Source organism: Ursus arctos, unplaced genomic scaffold (genome assembly GCF_023065955.2).
Source record: "Ursus arctos isolate Adak ecotype North America unplaced genomic scaffold, UrsArc2.0 scaffold_21, whole genome shotgun sequence".
Classification (NCBI taxonomy): domain Eukaryota; kingdom Metazoa; phylum Chordata; class Mammalia; order Carnivora; family Ursidae; genus Ursus; species Ursus arctos.
The window spans coordinates 51,631,207-51,652,876 of NW_026622886.1; the positions used below are offsets into that span (position 1 = coordinate 51,631,207).

At 37.0% G+C, this 21,670-nt stretch overlaps 1 protein-coding gene and 1 pseudogene across 1 annotated transcript; both read right to left on the minus strand.

Annotated features, from left to right (window-relative positions):
• Window positions 1-580: 580 nt before the first annotated feature.
• LOC130544463 (olfactory receptor 4F3/4F16/4F29-like) lies at window positions 581-15,569 on the minus strand (annotated as a pseudogene).
• Window positions 15,570-17,146: 1,577 nt separating this feature from the next.
• On the minus strand, window positions 17,147-18,084 carry LOC125282022 (olfactory receptor 4F3/4F16/4F29-like). The gene is given in 2 exon segments (XM_048215943.1): window positions 17,147-17,499; window positions 17,502-18,084. Coding segments are annotated over 2 exon segments (936 nt in total).
• Between the last annotated feature and the right edge of the window lie 3,586 nt (window positions 18,085-21,670).

The following is a 21,670-nucleotide window of genomic DNA, read 5'->3' on the forward strand; positions in this document are numbered from 1 at the left end:
TTAAGCCTCTGCCTTTATCTCAGGTCATGATCTCCAGGTGCTGGGATCAAGCCCCACATCGGGCTCCCAGCTCAGCAGGGAGTCGGCTTCTCCCTCTGCCATTCCCTCTCCTTGCGCTCTCTCTGCCTCATTGTCTCTCTCAAATGAATAAATAAAATCTGTAAAAAAAAAAAAAAAAGAACCTAAATTAGATATGAATATTTCCCAACTCACCAAAGGAATAAGAAAAAGATCCATTATTGATAAAAGTGGAGATTATCAATTGTAAGTAAATAATTAGCATGTCGGATACATCGAAGAGAAAATTATAAGAAAGTATGTAGATAAATTGAATAATGATAAACTGAAAAATTGAGGCAAAGAAATTATTAAAAGTAGCACATATATGTGCAACCCCATATGAATCAACGTAAGTTTTCAATTAAGGTTTTATTTGTCTAAGTCTTCATGATTCTAAGGAAAGAGGAGCATTCTTAAAAGGTGTGGAACACAAATCAATTGCAGAATCACTAAAGAAGCCAATTCTAAAATTTCAGATACAAGCTACATGATGATCCCGATAAAAATCTTACAGCATTTTTTACAAAATCTTTCTAAAAATCACTAATGGCCTGAAAGCTCTTTTCATTGCTGTCTTCATCTCTTTATTCCTGAATGTGTAGATGACTGGATTTAAAAAAGGAGTGAGAACTGCATCAGAGAGAGCAAGAAATTTGTCCATCCATGAACTGGGATGTGGCCATGTATAGATAAACATGGTTGGACCAAAGAAAAAAAATACCACAGTGATGTGAGCTGACAAAGTGGAGAGGGCCTTGGACGAACCACCTAAGGAATGTTTCCAAACAGTAAACAGGATGAAGATGTAGGAGATGAGGAGTATGAAGAAAGAGCCAACACAAAGGAACCCACTGTTGACTAGTGCCCATGAACTGCAATCTGTAAGTATCTGTACAGGCCAGTCTGAGGAGATGAGAAAGGTCACAGTAAAAGCTGTCCAATACATTAGGACCACAGAAGGGTAAATTAACAATAAATGCTAGTTGGAACAGTGAGTGAATAATGCCAAGAGCCCAAGCAGCAGCCAGAAACAAAACACACATTCGTGGGCTCATAATGGTCAAGTAGTGGAGAGGCTTACAAATGGCAACATATCTGTCAAAGGCCGTGGCGATGAGTAGCACCATCTCCACGCTACCGATGACATGGATCGAAGAAGATCTGGGCAATGCAGCCTCCAAAGGAAATAACTTTGTGCTTTCTGAAAGGATCATAAATCATCTTGGGTGAGGTGGCAGAGCAGGCCCCCAAGTCAGTGAAAGAGAGACTAGACTGGCCAGTAGGAAGTACATGGGGGAATGTGAGGATCGATGGTCACAGAAAACACAATGAGGATGTTTCCAGTCATGCTTGCCACATAGAGCACACAGGAGAACACCAGGAGGAGAAGCTGGATCTCCCATGAATGAGTGAGTCCCAGAAACACAAACTCAGACACACTGAGTGATTCCTTCCGTCCGTGGATCCAGCCAACTGGGCTGCCACTGAAATCATGAGAACTAACAATGTGAGGAAGAAATTATGATTATCAGGAATTATAGTGGTATTAATTATTTATGTTGCATTACAAATGAGAATTACCTGGTAATCCAATTCTTCAGACTTCATAAGTAATAATGATAATGGTGACAATGATGATGACATAAGCACAACTCAGGAGATCATATTATAATTGGAACTATCAGGAAAACCTCTCATTGCCTAAAATTAATAGGAGAATTTGGCAAGAAGAAAAGCTTCACAGGTGCCTATAACAAGAAACAGAATATATAAGCAAGAAGGTATATTTGCTCATGAAAGACAAAGAGATAGTAGGTGAAAATAAAATTTAATTACGCACAAAGGGAAATTATAGTTTTACAAGTTATATCTGACTCTACTTTCCTATATCAACACATTTCATCTCCCTTTTATGATCATTTTCAATTTCTTCTCTCTGTACAGTTTACATTCAGGGAGTAGGATTGTGGGGAAACTGATTAATCAATGGATCACCATTTAGGAGTGAAAGTTTTCTGAAACATGAGATAGGAATGAATTAAGGAGAAACACACTGTAGAACAGGACACAGATTGAGATTAGGGGCAATGAAACTGAGGAATAAGAAAACACCAAAACCAAATGAGAGTAGTAAAAGGAGAGGAATGGGCTTTATCAAAGATAGAATTTCATGTTTTTATTTCATCACATCAGATCAGGTTCACTGCTTTCCTGAATCTTCCCATTTTTTCTATTGTGGTAAAAACAATACAGCATTAAAATTTACCATCTAAATCCTGCATAAGTGTACAGTTCAGTATTATTAAGTATATTTGTCTGTGGTGGAAAAGATCCCTAGAACTTCACCTTGTAAATCTGAAACTCAATCCCATTAAACAATAATTCCTTTCCCCCTACCCTCAGCCCCAGGTAAACACCATTCTACTTTCTGTTTTTATAAATTTGACTACTTTAGGAACCTCATAGAAGTGGAATCAGACAGTATTGATTTATTTTTTACTATCTTATTCCACTTAGCATAATGTCCTCAGATTCATCAACTACATCTTCCCATTTTTTTAAAAGTACTATCAAAATCATACAGAGATCTCTACTGGCCACTCGACTCAATAAAGTTCCCTCTGGAACCAACACCTGGCCCTGCAAGACTTTTATCAGGACCTAAGATATATACAAGTATTTGGGATTTCGCCCTAGTTTCTGCTAAAGCATGGCCCTATATCACCACAAGGAATGTGAAATACACCTGAAACAGCTTCTATTTGTCCACACATATAAAATGCTTATGGCCAGCACTTGGAAACATTAAAATATTACATTTTTCTTCATCAGTGATTCAGCCATCCACTCCCTTTTTCTGCTCGGTAGTATCTCCATCTTTTTAAAGTATTCGGTACTTTATTGTAACTTGCTCTGATATTTGACATCATCGTACTCAATGTGTCTGAAATCCATGCAGGTATATGGTTATCTCCAAGATCATTTGTACTTTTAAGCTTTAGCCCATTTTGAAATGAAAAGAATGTCAAACTTCAGTAATATTATAGGAGGGCACCAGAGTTATCACCTTGGCTTGATCACATGCAGATACTAAAGGGTTGGTAGCTGGGGTACCTGGCTGGCTCAGTTGGTAGAGCATGTAACTCTTGATCTCAGGGTTCTAAGCTCAAGCCCCCAGTGGGTGTAGAGATTACTTAAAAATAAATCTTTAAAAAACAAGGGGTTAGTGACTTTTAAGTTTTGGCTATGTTTTGTATTTGGGAGGAGAAGGAATGAAAGTGGTGGAGAAGATTCCATTGCTCTGTCCAGATACCCACCATAATGAATTCCCCAGTAGAGGGTAAGCCCTGAAAACAGCTGCTGAAATTTTATTCCTTCAGAAGGTGCTGGAATGTAATACAGGCTTACTGGCATTTCTTCTCCTTTTGCAGAACCAGCTCCAGGAATTTGAAGAATCTTCTCAAAAAAAAAATACAGTTGATATTGTCATCTATCCTAAAACATATCTCTACCCCAAAACTTAAAAAAGCGCTCACTATGATCTGACCCCAATTCTAGCTCGCCAATACTCAGCTGAGTCTCTCCATATGCAACTGAATCAAATGATTTTGCTGTCACCTCCTGAGTCTACAGTCCATAGTCTCAAGACACACGCTTTCTATAGCCTGAAGCTCTTCAGTCAGAAATCTCTGAGCCTGGGCTGGAGAAAAAGGAACCACCTGTGTTGTCATTGTGTGAGAGACAGATGGGAGGAAGAGGACTGGTGGGATAAATATGCATGGGTTACTGATGAAACATACAGACTTCTGTGTGGAAAGCATACTCACCCAGTGAAATCATACCAATATTTCTATCTAAGAGACAGCCTGTTCCAGACTGACCATTACGCAGATGAACAGCCTGAGATTCAAAAATGTAAACTGAATTGCTTATAGTCACACAAGTGCCAGAACAGGGACCAGAACCTAGGTCTCTGGATTCTTGATCCAGAAACTACTGTTCCTGTGAAATATAACCTAAGAAAGAAGAGTAAAATATCATAATTAAAAATGTGATTTTCTGAGGTAAAACTGACACCAAATACAGCATTTATACAAACCACCTATTATTTGCACAAATTATTTTGCATGACAATAATAACTACATACAACAATAACGTGACCAATTAAATGTTAGAAGTAAATGGTATACAGAAATGAAATCTTTTGAAAGACAAATACCATGTGATGTCATTCATATGTGGAATTTAAGAAACACAACAGATGAACATAGGGGAAAAGGGAAGAAAAAAAAAGAGAGATGGAGGCAAACCATAAGAGACTCCTAACTGTCTATAGAGAACAAACTGAGGGTTGCTGGAGGGGAGGTGGGTGGGGGGATGGGATAAATGGGTGATGGGCATTAAGGAGGGCACTTGTAGTGATGAGCACTGGGTGTTACGTGTAAGTGATGAATCACTCAATTCTATACCTGAAACCAATATTACACTACATGTTAACTAGCTAGAATTTAAATAAAAACTTGAAACAAACAAACAAACAAACAAGAAATGACATCATTTATTGCTGCCACACTTCGAGTGCTCACTCTTCTCATTTTAGTGCTCATTCGGAAGAACCCAACAGCAGTACAATATTGAAAGAAGTTCGTTTATCACATCATCATTTCTGCCTCTCTATAGTTGGCTGTTCTCAAAAGTCAAATAATGTTCCCAATTATTTTTATAAAGATTTCCTTGAGAGTTCCAGTACATAATGGTCAGGGTTTGTTTTTGGTTTTGGTTTCTAACTTCTATAAGTCACAAACTCAATAAACCCATCAGAAAGACATAAATTACACATGTGATAGCTACAACATAAGGTAGCATACAATACATGCCATACAAACAGTAGAGAAAATTATTTGCTGAATGTGTGAGGAAAAAAAAGAAAGAAATTCAAAGGAAGGACCAGTATTATCCAGTAAAGTCAAGGATTTCAGGAAGAGAATGGAATGTAACGTGTCCCTTTTATTTTTTTAAGATTTTATTATTTATTTGAGAGACAGCAAGAAGGGGGAGGGAGGGAGAGGGACTCCTCACTGAGTACAAGCCTGACACAGGCCTGGATCCCACAAACCCAAGATCACAACCTGAGCCGAAATTGAAAGTCCAACCTTAAACTGCCTGAGCCACCCAGGTGCCCCATGCTGTGTCCTTTTAAATATGAGGGGGAAACACCTTAATCTGTAAACTGTAGTCTTTTGCTATTAACCATAATACCTTAAAAGTTTTATTTGTATTGCCCTAAGTTACTAAGTGTTAAAGTCCGTAAATATTTCCAGAATGAAACATTGGTTAATAACCACTCCACACTCAGGAACCAGTGACTCTGACACTGTTTCTCTGCCATCTTTGAAATAGATTCCACACACACAGAAGAATATTTATCTCTTATATCAAAACTGATAATAACCATAACTAATGGTCTCTATTCAGAGGCACCCCATCCTCTAAAACATATACCTTGCTTGGGGATGAGGAAACTTTTCTCTGCAAACCTACACCTAACACTGAATTTCATGAAGCTTTGCAATAATCTGAGAGGTAGAAAGAAATAGGGAAGAGAGGAAGTAGAAAGCAATATGAAAAGAGAGAAAGACACAAGGAAAAGAGAAAATAGAAAAGACACATACTGAGGTGCCTGGGTGGCTCAGCTGGTTAAGTTTATGACCCTTGATCTCAGCTCAGGTCTTGATCTCAGGGTCATGAGTTCAAGCCCCATGTTGGGCCCCACACTGGATGTGGAGCCTACTTAAAAAATATAGATAGATAGATAGATAGATAGATAGATAGATGAGAGATAGATAGATACACACACACATACTATGATAATGAAAGGAAGAGAGAGAAAATAAACCGTACAGGGACAGAGGGGGAAAGTTCAGAAGAGTTCAGATAAAATTAAACATAAAGATCCCATTTCCACCTCTGAATAAGTGATTCAATTTGAAAAGGCAAACTCCTTCAGTTCCTGCCCAGCAGGCTCACAATTTCCTGTGACTATCGCATATGATAATGAATGGAAAGACTGCTTTTTATAATGCAATGCAAATGGAAATTACCCTGAAGTTATAACTACTACTCTAACTTGAGAAGGCCACAATAGAGCTGTGAATAGCTTGGGCTCTGAAGTCTATGAAGCCTGTTTTTGAATCCAGACTCCACTACAACTTGCTATATGAGCATGGGAAAGGTACTTAACCTCTCCGAGCCTCAGTTTCCTCATTTGTAAAAGGAGATAACAACACCTCCCTTGCAGGGCATGGTGGGACCTACGTGATATGATGATATACATAATATGTACCTAATGCAGGACCTACCACATTGTAAGGGCACAATGAGTGGTACCTAGTAAGTAGTCAGGACCAGCTAGCTGTATGTCCCCGTTCTGAGTTCCAAGTGTTATTTTTTTTTTTAATTTTGAATCCATTATTCTGAGATAATTAAGAAGAACCAGTTTCAGTTTAGGTTTTCATGTCTATGCTGGTGTCCAATAGCTTGAAAAGTTTCATTAGGACATTCCCTGTAGGATAATTTTGCTCCGAAGTGGAGACACTGCTCAGGGCTTGATTTGTGAGAAGTTTTTGTCCTGACGAATAATAAGAAGGGCTGTGCCATTTCCACAACCTCCCTACAGCCAAAGTCGTGGATAAATTCTCAAAAAAAAAAAAAAAAGCCTTGACCACCTCAAATAATACTGGTCATTTGCCCCTGCACGGGGTGGGGTGCTTCCAAAGATGTGCTCATCCAGAAAAAAATTTGATTAAACTTACCTAAAAAGAGGAGGAAACCCACAAATACCTATCTTTCAGGAAATAACTTGCTCCCTAACTCCCATTTTTTTCAAGATTCATTTAGCATCTTTAGCTATAACTGTTACTAACTCTGTACAAATGGAAAACACAAAGAGAATTTATGCATGTCAAAAAATCAGTTATGGATGCAGATGGTAACTTAGACCAATGTAGTCCTAGTTCTGTTTTTTCTATTCTACTGTGCCTTATTTAATTATTTTACTAATTAAAATATATTTACTCAGCATCTGTTTTTGTTAGTTGCTTGGTAAGACAATGCCTATCTCACATCTTTTTTTTTTTTTTTGGTTTATTACATTTTATTTTATTTTTTTATTTTTATTTTTTTATTATATTATGATGTAAAGTTCAATGATTCATTAGTTGCGTATAACACCCAGTGCACCATGAAATACGTGCCCTCCTTACTACCTATCACCAGCCTATCCCATTCCCTATCTCACATCTTAAGTCAGTATCAACAAACACAGTAAGATGAATGCCACAGACTTAGTTATACCTGAGTAAAGTGGAAGGAGAAAGCCACAGCTGTAGTGATCAGAAAGACAAGATGGAAAATGTGGCATTGAGCAGCACTTTTATAAACAGTAATATTATAATACACAAAGAGAGTCTGAAGAATCATTTCAAGCAGAGAGCACAATATAGAAATGACAGTTAAGTTCAAGTTACTCTAAGACAATGGTAAAGACTGCAGGTTGCCCAGAGAATGGAAAATGTTTAAGAGAACAGTGGAAAATAAGATGAGAAGGAAAGTTGAGACTAGTTTTATCTGACCTCAGGCTCTAACTTCAGATGGTGGAGTACTGAGTACTGTTAATAAATAAAGGGGAATAAAGACTTAGAGCAAGGAATTAATGGATGAGACCAGTGGTGGAGGAAGATGATTCATTTGCCAATGTGACAGACAGGCTGGAAGGAAAGGCCAAACAAGAAAAGAAGCCCAATTAAGAGACTGCTATAAGAGAGTGGATCTGACTTGAGAAAATCTTCATCACATCACCAAAACCATCTCTACTTTTACACTGGAGAAACCTTTGTTCTCTGATTTTCTTACCATTCTTATCCCCCTCACCTACCTGTTGTGCCAAGGGAACTAAGAGATCAGCATCACTGAAGATTCAGAGTCAGTGCATCAGACCTTATTCAGGATCACTACAGACGCACACCAATAGCTTTATAAAAACAGTGTCACAGTAAGAGTGAAAGTTAATCACGGCCCCAGAGGGCAGTGACCAAGTGATGCTGCAGAGATCTGGGACTGCCAGACTGAGATCAATTGACCTGGGGAATTATCACCTATGATCATTTTGGTTTTCCCAGTGTAGCTAAGCAGAGAGGCTATTAATGAGAAGAAATAAGAGTTTGTAGTTTTCTGACAAAGAGACTCTTTGCCCTATTCTAGAACTATTTGGAATCTTTATTTTACTGTGACTGAATATGCATTCACAGAAAGATATAAACTGGATTTTTGCATTTTTAATCATTTTATGATCATTTCAATAGTACATATTTCATCTTAGGTATGTGAAAATACAGAAAAGTATTTTTAAAAATCTTGAGGACAGAATATATTGAGTTTTTTTAAAAAGAAAATATTTTCAAATGTGAAAATAAAGTGATTTTAGAAATCAATCCTTTTGCATATTATTTTATTGAACCCTTATTTTTTTAAAATTTTTTATTATGTTATGTTAGTCACCATACAGTACATCATTAGTTTTTGATGTAGTGATCCATGATTCATTGTTTGCGTATAACACCCAGTGCTCCATGCAATACGTGTCCTCCTTAATACCCATCACCAGCCTACCCCAATCCTCCATCCTCCTCCCTTCTGAAACCCTCAGTTTGTTTCCCGGAGCCCATAGTCTCTTGTGGTTCATTCCCCCTCTGTTTACCCTTCATTCTTCCCTTCCTTCGCCTACCAATCTCCCTGCTATTTCTTATGTTCCACAAATGAGTGAAACCATGTGATAATTGTCTTTCTCTGCTTGACTTATTTCACTTAGCATTATCTCCTCCAGTCCTGTCCATGAACCCTTAGAACAGCATAGCCAAGTAAGCACTATTATTACATGCATGACTCCAATTATGTATCAATTCATGCATGACTTCAATTTATGTATAAAATTATGTATTTATATAGCTAATAAAGCTTAGCTTCATCTTTGAACCCAAAACTACAAAATTCATTCTTGTTCTTCTCTTCAGCCTTCTTCTTTGACACAAATTTTGTCAAAGTACAGAATAAAGATACAACGTTACCCACCCATTTTATAAGGCAAAATCAAAGTATCAGGCAAGAACAATACCACAGCAAAGAAAATTAGCAGCCCCATCACTTTTGAAAATAGATATAGAATTCCAGCTTAAGAGAGCAGAAAAGGCAGTTATGTCCTCTTGTCTTCCTTCTACACACAAGTGACAAGGTTCTCACCAAACCTCATTCATTATAACCCTTCCTTCTTATGCACTCAAGACCCACAGCAGCTTCCCCCAACCCTTCTATATCATCTGTGTTTCTTCCTCTATCGTGTGGTTCCCCTCTCCTTTCACCATGTGTTATATCTCCCATCTTACTAAAATCTCTTGATCCAACTTTCCCTTCTGGCTATTGCTCCATTTCTGTAAAGACCTTTGCATCAAAATTCCTCAAAAGAGTTGCCTCTGCTCTCTTGGTCCAATTCCTCTCCTGTATTTTCCTCCAAATTCACTCCAACCAAAATTTGTCCCCAGAACCTCCACTAAAACTGGGTTTTCAATTCTCCCATGACCTCCGTATCAAAATCTAATGATCAAGTCTCAGTTCTCATCTTTTAACCATTATCTATTCCAAACGTCATGTGCATTTTCTTCACTTGGTTACTCAGGTACCACACAATCCTGGCTTTCCTACTATGTCACTGGTGGCTCTTCCTTAGTCTCCATTAATTGTTATTCACTTCCTGATCTCTTGATTTTTAAGAATACCAGGGCTCATGCCTTTTCTATCTATATTCATGCTCCAGGTTTTCTCATCTAGTACCATGCCTTTAAATAACCTCTGTGTATTAACTTATATCATCCTCAATGGGGAAAAACAGAGAGCTTTTCCTCGACGGTCAGGAATAAGACAGGGATGTCCACTCTCACGATTACTACTTAACAAAATACTGGAAGTCTTAGCCTCAGCAATCAGACAACAAAAAGAAATAAAAGGCACCCAAATAGCAAGGAAGAAATCAAACTTTCACTATTTGCAGATGACATGATACTCCCTATATAGAAAACCAGAAAGACTCTACCAAAAAAAAAAAAAAATGCTAGAACTAATGCATGAATTTAGCAATGTTGCAAGATATAAAATCAATGTGCAGAAATCAGTTGCATTTCTATACACCAATAGCAAAGCAGCAGAAAAAGAGATCAAAGAATTGATCCCACTTACAATTACATCAAAAACAATAGGATACCTAGGAATAAACCAAACCAAAGTTTCTGTACTCTGAAAACTACAGAACACTAATGAAAGAAATTGAAGAGGACACAAAGAAATGGAAAAATAGTCCATGCTCATGGATTGGAAGAACAAACATTATTAAAATGTCTACACTACCCAAAGCAATCTACACATTTAATGCAATCCCTATCAAAATACCACCAGCATTTTTCACAGAGCTACAACAAACAATCCTAAAATTTGTACAAAGTCTCTAAATAGCCAAAGCAATCCTGAAAAAGAAAAGCAAAGCTGGAGGCATCACAATTCCAGACTTCAAGCCATATTACAAAGCTTGACGATATTACAAAGATGACTACAAAGTACTTATCAAGACAGTATAGTATTGACACAAAAACAGACACATAGATCAATGGAAAGAATAGAAAACCCAGAAATGGACCCACAACTATACGGTCAATTAATCTTTGACAAAGCAAGAAAGGATATCCAATGGAACAAAGACAGTCTCTTCAACAAATGGTGTTGGGAAAACTGGACAGCAACATGCAGAAGAATGAAACTGGACCACTTACTTATATCACACACAAAAATAAATTCAAAATGAATGAAAGACCTGCATGTGAAATAGGAATCCATCCAAATCCTAGAGGAGAACACAGGCAGCAACCTCTTTGACCTCAGCCACAGTAACTGCTTCTAGACAAGTCACCAGAGGCAAGGGAAATAAAAGCAAAAATGAACTATTGGGACTTCATTAGGATAAAAAGCTTCTGCACAACGAAGGAAACAATGAAGAAAACCGAAAGCAACCTATGGAATGGGAGAAGATATCTGCAAATGACATATCCAATAATGGGTTAGTATCCAAAATCTATAAAGAACTTATCAAACTAAACACCCAAAAACCAAATAATCCAGTTATGAAATGGTCAGAAGACATGAATAGACATTTTTCCAAAGAAGACATACAGATGACTAATAGGCACATGAAAAGATACCCAACATCACTTATCATCAGGGATATACAAATCAAAACCACGATGAGATACCACCTCACACCTGTTAGAATGGCTAAAATTAAGGGCCCAAGAAACAACAGGTGTTGACAAGGATGTGGATAAAGGGGAACCCCTTTGCACTATTGGTGGGAATGCAAACTGGTGCAGCCACTCAGGAAAAGAGTATGGAGGGTCCTCAAAAAGTTAAAAATAGAACTACCCTATGACCCAGCAGTTGCACTACTAGATATTTATCCAAAGGATACAAAAATACAGATTCAAAGGGATACATGCCTCTCACTATAGCAGCATTATCAACAATAACCATACTATGGAGAGAGCCCAAATGTCCATCAACTGCTGAATGGATAAAGAAAAAGTGATACGGGGTGTCTAGGTGGCTCATTCAGTTAAGCGTATGCCTTCAGCTCAGGTCATGATTCTGGGATCCTAGGATCGAGTCCCGTGTCTGGCTCCCGGCTCAGTGGAGTCTGCTTCTCCCTCTACACCTTCACCGCGCACTCTCTCTCGCTCTCTCTCAAATAAATAAATGAAATCTTAAAAAAAAAAAGTGATATACATACAAACACACACACAATGGAATGTTACTCAGCCATCAAAAACAATGAAATCTTGCCATTTGTAACCACATGGATGGAGCTAAAGTGTATTATACTAAGTGAAATCAGTCTGAGAAAGACAAATACCATACGATTTCATTCATATGTGGAATTTAAGAAAAAAAAAACAGAGGAACATACGGGAAGGAAAACTGAAAAAAAGAGAGGGAAGCAAATCATAAGAAACTCTTAACAATAGAGAACAAACTGCAGGTTGATGGAGGGAGGTGGGTGGTGCAGCATGACTAAACAGGGGATGGGTATTAGGGAGGGCACTTGTTATGATAAGCACTGGGTGTTATACGGAAGTGATGAGCCATTAAATTTAAATAATTAAAAATAAGGTGATCAACTTAATCATAAAAATAAATAAATAAATAAATAAATAATAAATAAACATCTATGTATCAATCTCTTGCTCATATTTCTAACCTGTATATCAGACTTGCTTATCCAGATACCTACTTTACATTTCCACTTGAATATCCAAAAAGCATCTTAAATGTAACGCGCACACAATTGAACTCCTACTTTAACCTACTCCTTCAAATAACTGATCACAAATCCATCTTTCCAGCTGCTTATGTCAAAAAACTTGGGAATCACTTCTCTAAAATTCAATATCCATCAATTGGCAAATTGTGTTAGCTCACCCTTCAAAATCTCATCATTTCTTACCATTTGCATTGCTACCCAAGCCAGTTTCCTTCTTCCCTTAATCTGCAACACAGTAGTAACTAACCACTGCTTAGACACTTTTCCTAGACTATTCTTAGCAGGACAACCAGACAAAAAGTTAATCTTATTTTTTTCCTTTTTTTTTTTCAATTTATTGAAAAAATTCAATTTAAGTTTCAATGTGGGGCTTGAACTCACAACCCTGGGATCAAGACCTGAGATCAAGAATCAGATCCTCAACAGACTGAGCCACCTGGGTGCCCCAAAGTTAATTTTAAATGTAAATTATATCATGCCATCCTCTGCTCAGAATCTTCCAATGATCCCCCTTCTTCAGAGTAAAAGCCAAATCTGTTACAATGGTTTACAGAATCCTATATGATTTGGCCCCACTTTACCTCCATGAATATTCTCCTACTATTTTCCATTTATTATATTGACAAAGTCACACTGGCCTCCTTGCTGTTTCTTGAATACAACAAAGCACTTGACGCCTTTGTACTGACTATCCTCTCTGCCTGGGATGCCCTTCTCCCTGATATTTACATTGATAATCCACTCACCTATATCAAACCTTCCCAATGATGCCTACACCCTGACTACCCTACTCAGAAGTGCAACCCACTCCCCACAACTCTGGAGTTTCAGATTCACCCTAACCTCCTCTATTGCACTGGTAAGTGCACTCATTTCTATTTAACTTACTACAGAACTTACTTGTATGTTTTGCTTATTATTTATTGTCTGGATAGCCTCACAATGGTAGGAATTTTATATACACATATAACATATATATACATACTATGTATATAATACGATATATATGTACATTAAATATATTTTTTAACTGAGATATTCCAGAAGCTTACAATAATGCCTGGCACTCAGTAGGCACTTGGTATTTGCTGCATAAATGAAAAATTGAAAAGAGGAGGTGGAGGGAAAAGGAGAGGGAGAGGACGAGAATCACTCCTGGGTTTCTTGTTTCCATAAGTGGATAGATAATAGTGGAAGAAGACACAGTTTTCAGTGATGATCACAAGTACCATTTTGCATTTATTCAGTCAAAGGACATATGAAAAAATGCCAGAAGACAGATTACATATGAATCTAGATCTCAGAAGAGACAAGGACTATGTTTTATATAATAGTGTAGTATAAAATGGTTACAGATCAGAAGGGAAATGATTACTCACTAAATGGGGCCAAGAAAATTAATAAACAAATTTGAGAAATTTAGATCCTCTCCTATTATTTTCACTAAAAATAATTTTCAGATGGATAAAGTATTTTAGAAATACATGTTCATGGATATTCTTTAGGTATTAGAATGGAAAAGGACTAAGAATAAAACTTACTCACAATAAAGAATAAAACTATAAAGTCACAATTTAAAAGCTCCATGAAGTTGGTCACAAAAATCATTACTTTCATGTTGCAGAATATGATAGGTAAAATTAAAAAGAAAACCGCAAATTGGGGAAAATATTTTGAACATAGATACAGTAGTAAAGGAGTTAGTGTCTTCAACATATATGTGAGACTGGTAAATAAATATGACAAAACTAATATTCTATATATGAAGATGGGGAGGAAGAACACCTCAGCAAAGGTTCTACTTCAAATTAGAAAAAACACGTGACAATTTTTTGCCTGCCCTAAATTACTACTTCCCTTCCACGGATGGTTGTTCCCCACCTCCTCCATTTCAGAAATGCTCCCCTTCAAATTCATTCAGTTCTCTGGAGGCTCTCAGGCAAACCTCTTGATTTGAGGTTGCCAAGAGAGGAAGATTGCTGAAGTAGGCTCTCAACCTACTTCTTAGCAGGTACAAATCTTTGGGGAGAAATGATAATGTGAATAAAGAGTTTAAAAGATTATTATCCCCTATTAACTCCAAATGTATCACTCTACAAAGGAAGAAATCTGAAATACAGACAATATACATGCAAGATTTTCAAGACAGAGTAAAAAATTAAAGATAATCTGACCAATGACAGAGGAATAACAAATATAATTATGATATAGTCATATAATGCAGTACTATGTATTTAAAATTATTTTGTACTACAATATCTAATAATGTGAAAAATTTCTCAGAATGTAATATTCATCAAAAAGGCAGGATAAAAATACAGAGACCATTAAATCCCCATTTTGTAAATATATGTTTTTATTTAGGCATAGAAAAACACTAGAAATAAGTATATCAAGATATTACTACTAATTATCTCCATATGGTGATTTTATGGAGATGATTTCTATTTTATCACCTCTAATTAACAAATAAATTTTTCGTTATTAGAAGAAATTTTTTTCTTTTATTAGAAAAAAATCTCCCCAAATAAATAATAAAACATAGAGGATTTCACAACAGAAGTAATGGAAAATACAATCTTCTTAGAACCAGAGATGTATTTCTCAGTACCCTTTTGATTGTAGATGACAGAACTACACCTTAAGCAAACTTAAGCAAGAGGGTTAATGTATTGGCTCATTCATTAGCTCAGCTGGAACAAACTAATTGGAGGGCAAGAATGAAGCAGAATGCTCAAGACAGCTGGAACCAAGAAAATGATTACTGCCAAGCTTCTATCTTTAAAACTTATAGCTTCTCCAACATATCTTTTTTCAGTATCCCAGACTTGGTTTTTGACAACAGGAAATATGATTGCCAGTGGTTTCTGCATATATAGCTCCAAAAGAGATTGTGCTTGTTTTCTCTCTATTCTCAAATCCAACATCCTGGGAAAAAGCTCAGATTTGGCCCATCTTGGTCAGAGGCTCATACCTGCACCCTTCAACTGTGGCTAAGAGATGTGCATTATGACTTGGTTCAGAAGCCCAACCTTTGACCAAACAGTAGGGGTCAAAGAAGTAAGACTTAATGTCACCTTCATAATCATACCACATGGTTACTGCAAGAGAAAACTACATTTACCAAGAGAAGAAGGTTGCTGATTTGAGCAAACAACAGACTAGATGTTCTTTAAAAATCATTATTTCTTCAGAGTAAAAAGAATGACCTTTAAAATTAGATGATACAGAAAATCTTTAGGCACTATGCAGTTAATGAATGTATACTGTAATAGATATAGACCTGAGAGAAAGGCAGAAAGACAAAAGATTGGGAGTAAGCCTTTTTTTTTTTTCTTTTTAATGAACACACACAAACAGTGAGGAATCTAGGAATCCCTGCTAGGCCTTTTGAACATATTTTAATTAATGAAAGAGAAAACCGAGTGGAATTTCCATTTTAAATACACCACTTCCAAACAAATTTTAGGGAGACTGAGCATAACTGGTAGCTACTAAATTGATAATATATGTATTGGTTTTCCAATAGTCAAGAGCCCCCAAGAGGGGGCTGAATGAATGAATGAATAATATAAGAGCAATGGAAATCAAAAGAAAAGGCACATAAATTATCAAGTGAGATGAACTATGAGGTAAATAAGGACCATTTATAAGACAATAGGAATACTGATAAACTGGTTAAGATGTATGGAGTGGTTCAGAGTCATTCACACTACATCTCTGAGAATGAGCCTTGGTTCCTCTGTGTTGAAATGGATAAGAATTGAAATTTCTAAATTGGTGTATGCAAATCCCTCATTATGATAGAAGAGAATATGGTCATATATAAAAAGCCTCCCAAACTAAAATTTAGCTTGTAATGACTCAAATCATGTAAATGCAATGGGAATAGTATTATGTCAGCAGAAGAAAAAGGAAGAACCTGGCTATTTACAAATGAAAATAAGAATGAATCTTAAAGAATAAAGGGGTTAGACAGCCTGAAACACAGTACAAACAAAAGTCAAAAGTTAAAACTTGTGAGACCAGCCAGCGCTGTCCAGATAGAAAAGTGGCCTGGTCTAAGGATCCTATTTTTCCACTTGTTATGGAAAGCATATCCTAGTGTGGAGATATAAGCATTAATCATCAAAATCTGATATGATTAAATATTTGAATAAATCCATCTAACTCCTCTTGCTCTGATTCCCTGCTCATGAATGTCCTTATCACCTAACTTCTCAGAAATTTCCCTATAATGAAATAGTAAGTTAGGCTTTCATGAAAGTTTAGACCACTTTACTAATTTTTTATAGCAAATTAACAAATTGACATCTTGATATACATATATTTCTATCCAGTATCAATTTATTTAGTGTCAATCAGCAAGTATTCCCTTGTATAACTCCCACTGAAGAGACTCAATTTTGAATTCTAGACCATAGTAAATTCATCAAGATAATGTCTCCTGAGAGACAGCATTTGGCCTTCTCTGGGAGATATTTTTTATCACACAACATGCTTCCTTCAACAATAGACAGCAACACAATTTCTCAATTAAGACTCTTAAATAACCATGTTATTTTCATCTCAGACACCTAAACAGTAGTAAGGTACTTGGAAACTGATACTGAAACTATAGAAATTTGATGTTATTTCAAGTCATTAAGAAAAGTCCATAATACTTTTGTCATTTATGAAATCCTTCTGTAAGTAATAAACTGACTGCATACTCTCCTCATTGCCACTTTCATTTCTTTGTTCCTGAATGTATAGATGACTGAATTAAAAAAGGGAATAAGAACTGCATCAAAAACAGCAAGAAATTTGTCAAAGCGTGATGTGGGGTGAGGCCAGATATAAACAAAGATGCAAGGACCAAAGCACAAAATCACCACCATGACATGAGTTGCTGAAGTGGAGAGGGCCTTGGATGAGCGTCTTGAGGAGTGTTTCCAAACAGTGGTCAGGATAGAACTGTAGGAGACAATCAATATGAAGAATGATCCCAGAGATATAAACCCACTGTTGGCTATGACCATGAATCTAGACTGTAGGTGTCTGTGCAGGCCAGTTTGATTAACCGAGGGAAGTCACAGAAAAAGCTGTCTAACACATTAGGGCCACAGAATGGCAATTTTATAACGAAAACCAATTGAATCACTGAGTGGGTCAAGCCAATTACCCATGTAGCTACCAGAAGCAAAATACACATTTTTCGGTTCATAATAGTCAAATAATGCAGAGGTTTACATATGGCAACATATCTGTCAAAGGCCATGGCAATGAGCAGCACCATCTCCACACCACCAATGACATGGAGAAAGAAGATCTGAGTGATGCAGCCACCAAAGGAGATGACTTTACGTTTTCTGAAAAGGTCATAAATCATCTTCGGAGAAATGACAGAAGAAACTCCAAGGTCAATGAAGGTGAGGTTGGCCAACAGAAAGTACATGGGGGAATGTAAGTGAGGGTCAGAAGTCACAGTGAGCATGATGAGGGAGTTTCCCATCATGCTTGCCACATAAAATATGGAGCAGAACACAAAGAGGAGAAGTTGGATCTCCCAGGAGTTGGTGACTCCCAGGAACACCAACTCTGACACCACAGAGTGATTCACTCCATCCATTGATTTATCAGCTGGAATGTTTCCAGATTAAAAAAAAAATTAAAAAGAAACTAAAATAAGAATGTTAATAAAGTTCTACATTATAATGATTAATTATTCAAGGATATTCACACTGTGAAGACTATCTATCCCCTCAATTCGTTCACAGGGCCATTATTAAATAAGCATTTTACCTGGTGTCACCTAAAGCAGTTGAGTCACTTCCACATGCAACATCCCTAACACCATGGCTTCCAGGACAATTCATCTATAAACAAGAAAATGAAGCAAATATAAAAACACTGTAGATATGCATAACAAAGATTAGGAAGGGCAAGGAAGGTGGTATAGTGCAACACAATGAGAAAAAGAAAGAGGAGGTAAAGATGGCATTTGCCAGAATTCACTGGTACTATTTTAATTGCTCCTGGAACAATTCTTCAGCCATTCAAGTTGTCTCGTTTCTTACCCTTGCCTCATCTCAGGCACATAATATGTCTCTTATAATTATACCACTACCTACAATCATATTTACAATTCATACAATGCCCACAGAGTAGCAGTGAACAAAAGAGAACCAGGCATAGGGTATAAAGGTGACTCGAGAGTATGAAGGATCAAGGCAAGGGTAGACTAGATACTAATGGCACAGAGTATTTGCATGGGCACTCGGAAGGTAAAAGTAGAAGTACCTAGTAGGATGGTCAGCAGCCGGGACATGGCCAAGATGTACAAGGGGGAAGGGAGTGCTATGGGAAGTCAGGAAGTTAAGGAAGCCAATTTGATTTATTTGTCCAGATTCTTCACAATCTCTGAAGTTTGTGAACCTTGGCTATAGCTACTAGAGCCCGAAGCTTTTGGAATTTGCTGGGGATGAAGAAATGCAAACTTCATAGTTGCCATATAACCATTGATTTTCTCCTGTCCCTTCATCAACCTTAGCCCCTTTTATCCCTCTTATCTGATCTCTCTGCTTCAAACCTCTCAAGTGTCTGGGATCCAATGCCAAGTCTGATGGTTCCCTGACTCTAATTCTGGGTGACTACATGAATCTCTTTAGTTCTTACCCACTTTTTTGCAGGGAATACAATGTGACCACATGGAAAATATATTCTCTTGCCTGTAGGTCAAACAGTTCTGTGTCTCAAGCCCTCTTGCTCCCATAATACTTAGATATGCTGCTAAAAGATGAAGTGGTCTGAGAAAAGAGGTGGGTTACAGCATACACAGTAAAGAGCTGGTAAAATAAAGGTACATGAATGCACAAAAAGCCTCACACCTGGAACTGAAAGGAAAGGGCAAGAGAAACCCAGCAATAGAAAAAAAAAAAAAGGATCCCAAAGTTTTGTCTTTTAATATGTGTATTTATATATGCACATACACACACACCTCAGTTGTGCATGACGAGTGAAATCAGTCATAAAAATATTATCCCACAAATCTCGTAAGTGATTAGCTAGTCCAAATTAATCATTTACAAATGAGAAAACAGTAGTCCAGTGAGGAACAAGCAACTAGTTATAGACAGAGAATCTGGTTTTTCTAGTCCACGTATGGCTTCAGATACCACATGCTAGAAAAATCACAAAATAAGAAGAGATATGCCAAACCTAGATCTACTTGGTCCAAACTAGTTCCCAATAATTACATATGGTTATTAAATGAAATTAAAAATCTATTTCCTCGGTTGTACTGGCCAAGGAAATACTAGTATTGAAATACTAGTATTTCAAGTGCTCAATAGCCTCATCTAGCTACTGGTTACGGACAGGATAGTGCAATATGGAACATTTCCAATCACTACTCATCCCTTAAAGGTAAATCAAAATCCCATCTCCTCCACGAAAATTTTCCTAGTAACTCCACTTTATATGAATCTCTTCTCTTATTCCCAGAAGTCAGGAAACTTAAATTTTAATTGAAAAATAATAAATACCCACATAAAAATAAACCATAATATATAGTACCATAGGAGACATTCCAGATGTCTGCTGTTGGCCAGGAAGGACACACAAGAGTCCAGGAAATTCAGACACAACTTTACAAAGGATAAAGGTCTTGTGAGTTTTGCAAAAATAACTATAGGAGTTTAACAAGTTGAGAGGGGAGAGGAAAACATGCTGAAAAGAGATAATAACTGATTGCTTATCTAGAGCAAATCAGTTCTTACTAATCATAGTTCCTCAATGGTTTCAATTTTATAGATTTTCCCTCCTCAAATGTACTGTAAGTTTGAGAAGGAAAAGGAGCCTTTCTTCTGGCTCTTGTGTTTCCTAAAATACAATTAATAACACTTCTCTGAAGTAAAGGCACTTTCTCGGGTCCATAATTTTTCACAGTTCCTGTTTTTCTAGTCTACCATCTTTTTCTTTGAAGTCCAGCATGCACAAATGAAGTTTCCAAATTCAAACCTAAGCATTAACACATTTCCCAGTCACTCCCAAGAGAATGCCTGGTATTCTTGCTATAAACTTCCAGCTGGGGAGTAGGGAAGCCTCATCTCAGGACTTATAATGGTCCATGGTTTAACTTCATGAGGTTTTAGAAAAGAAGAAGCAGCATGTAAAAGGAAAAGAAAGGGTTGGGGGAGCAATAGTTCCAATAGCAGCCAGCATAGCAGGGAATTTATACAGTTTCTATTTCCCAGGCTTCATGATATAATTAGTAATCATCTTCCATGCCATTGTTAAAGTCACAAAGAAAATATAGATTTTTTTACACCATATTCTGAAAGTTTCTAAAATATTTAATGATAGAATCTCAGAGCTGGAAAACCATACATTATTTTTATGGCACATATTTACTAAGTACTTTCACATGTTTGATCCTTATAATTACCTATAGGATAGATATACCTGATAGAATTATTTTCATTTATGGATGCAAAATCTCAAATTCAGAGAAGCTAGTAACTTACCTAAAAACATAGTTACATAGTTTAAAACCAAAAACTAGACCCTCTGATTCCAAATCCAGTGCTGTTTTGACTACATCATGCAAATATGGATATCTGTTCATGATCTAAAACAATTATTCCTGTTATGAACTTTGAGCAAGAATGCAAAAAATGTACACCTTAAACTGACACAATGTTATACGTCAATTATATTTCAATAAATCTGGGGAAAAAAGGATTCCATTTTACTAGGAATATTCCATCCCATTCTCATAAACATTTAATACATAAATAAATTAACTTACCCAAGATTTTATAGCTACTAGTGGCAGAGCTAAGACTTAAACCTACATATTACTGCTACAAGTTGAGGGGAAGGGAGAAAGGTGTTTGCTGATCAGAAGGGAAAAAAAACAAAATCCACCAGAGTTTTGGTGCTAGTAAAAGACTCAGCAGGGGCGCCTGGGTAGCTCAGTCACTTAAGTGTCTGACTTTGGCTCAGGTCATGATCCCCCACTATCAGGCCTCCTGCTCAGTGGGGAGTCTGCTAGTCCCTCTCCCTCTGCCCCCACTCCTCCTCCTACCCTTGCTCCTGCATGCGTGTGCTCTCTCAAATAAATAAAATCTTTAAAAAAATTCACCAAGTCAGGGGGCCATTTATTCATAAAAATCCACAGTAATTGACAGATGAGCAATTTCCCACTCTGGGAC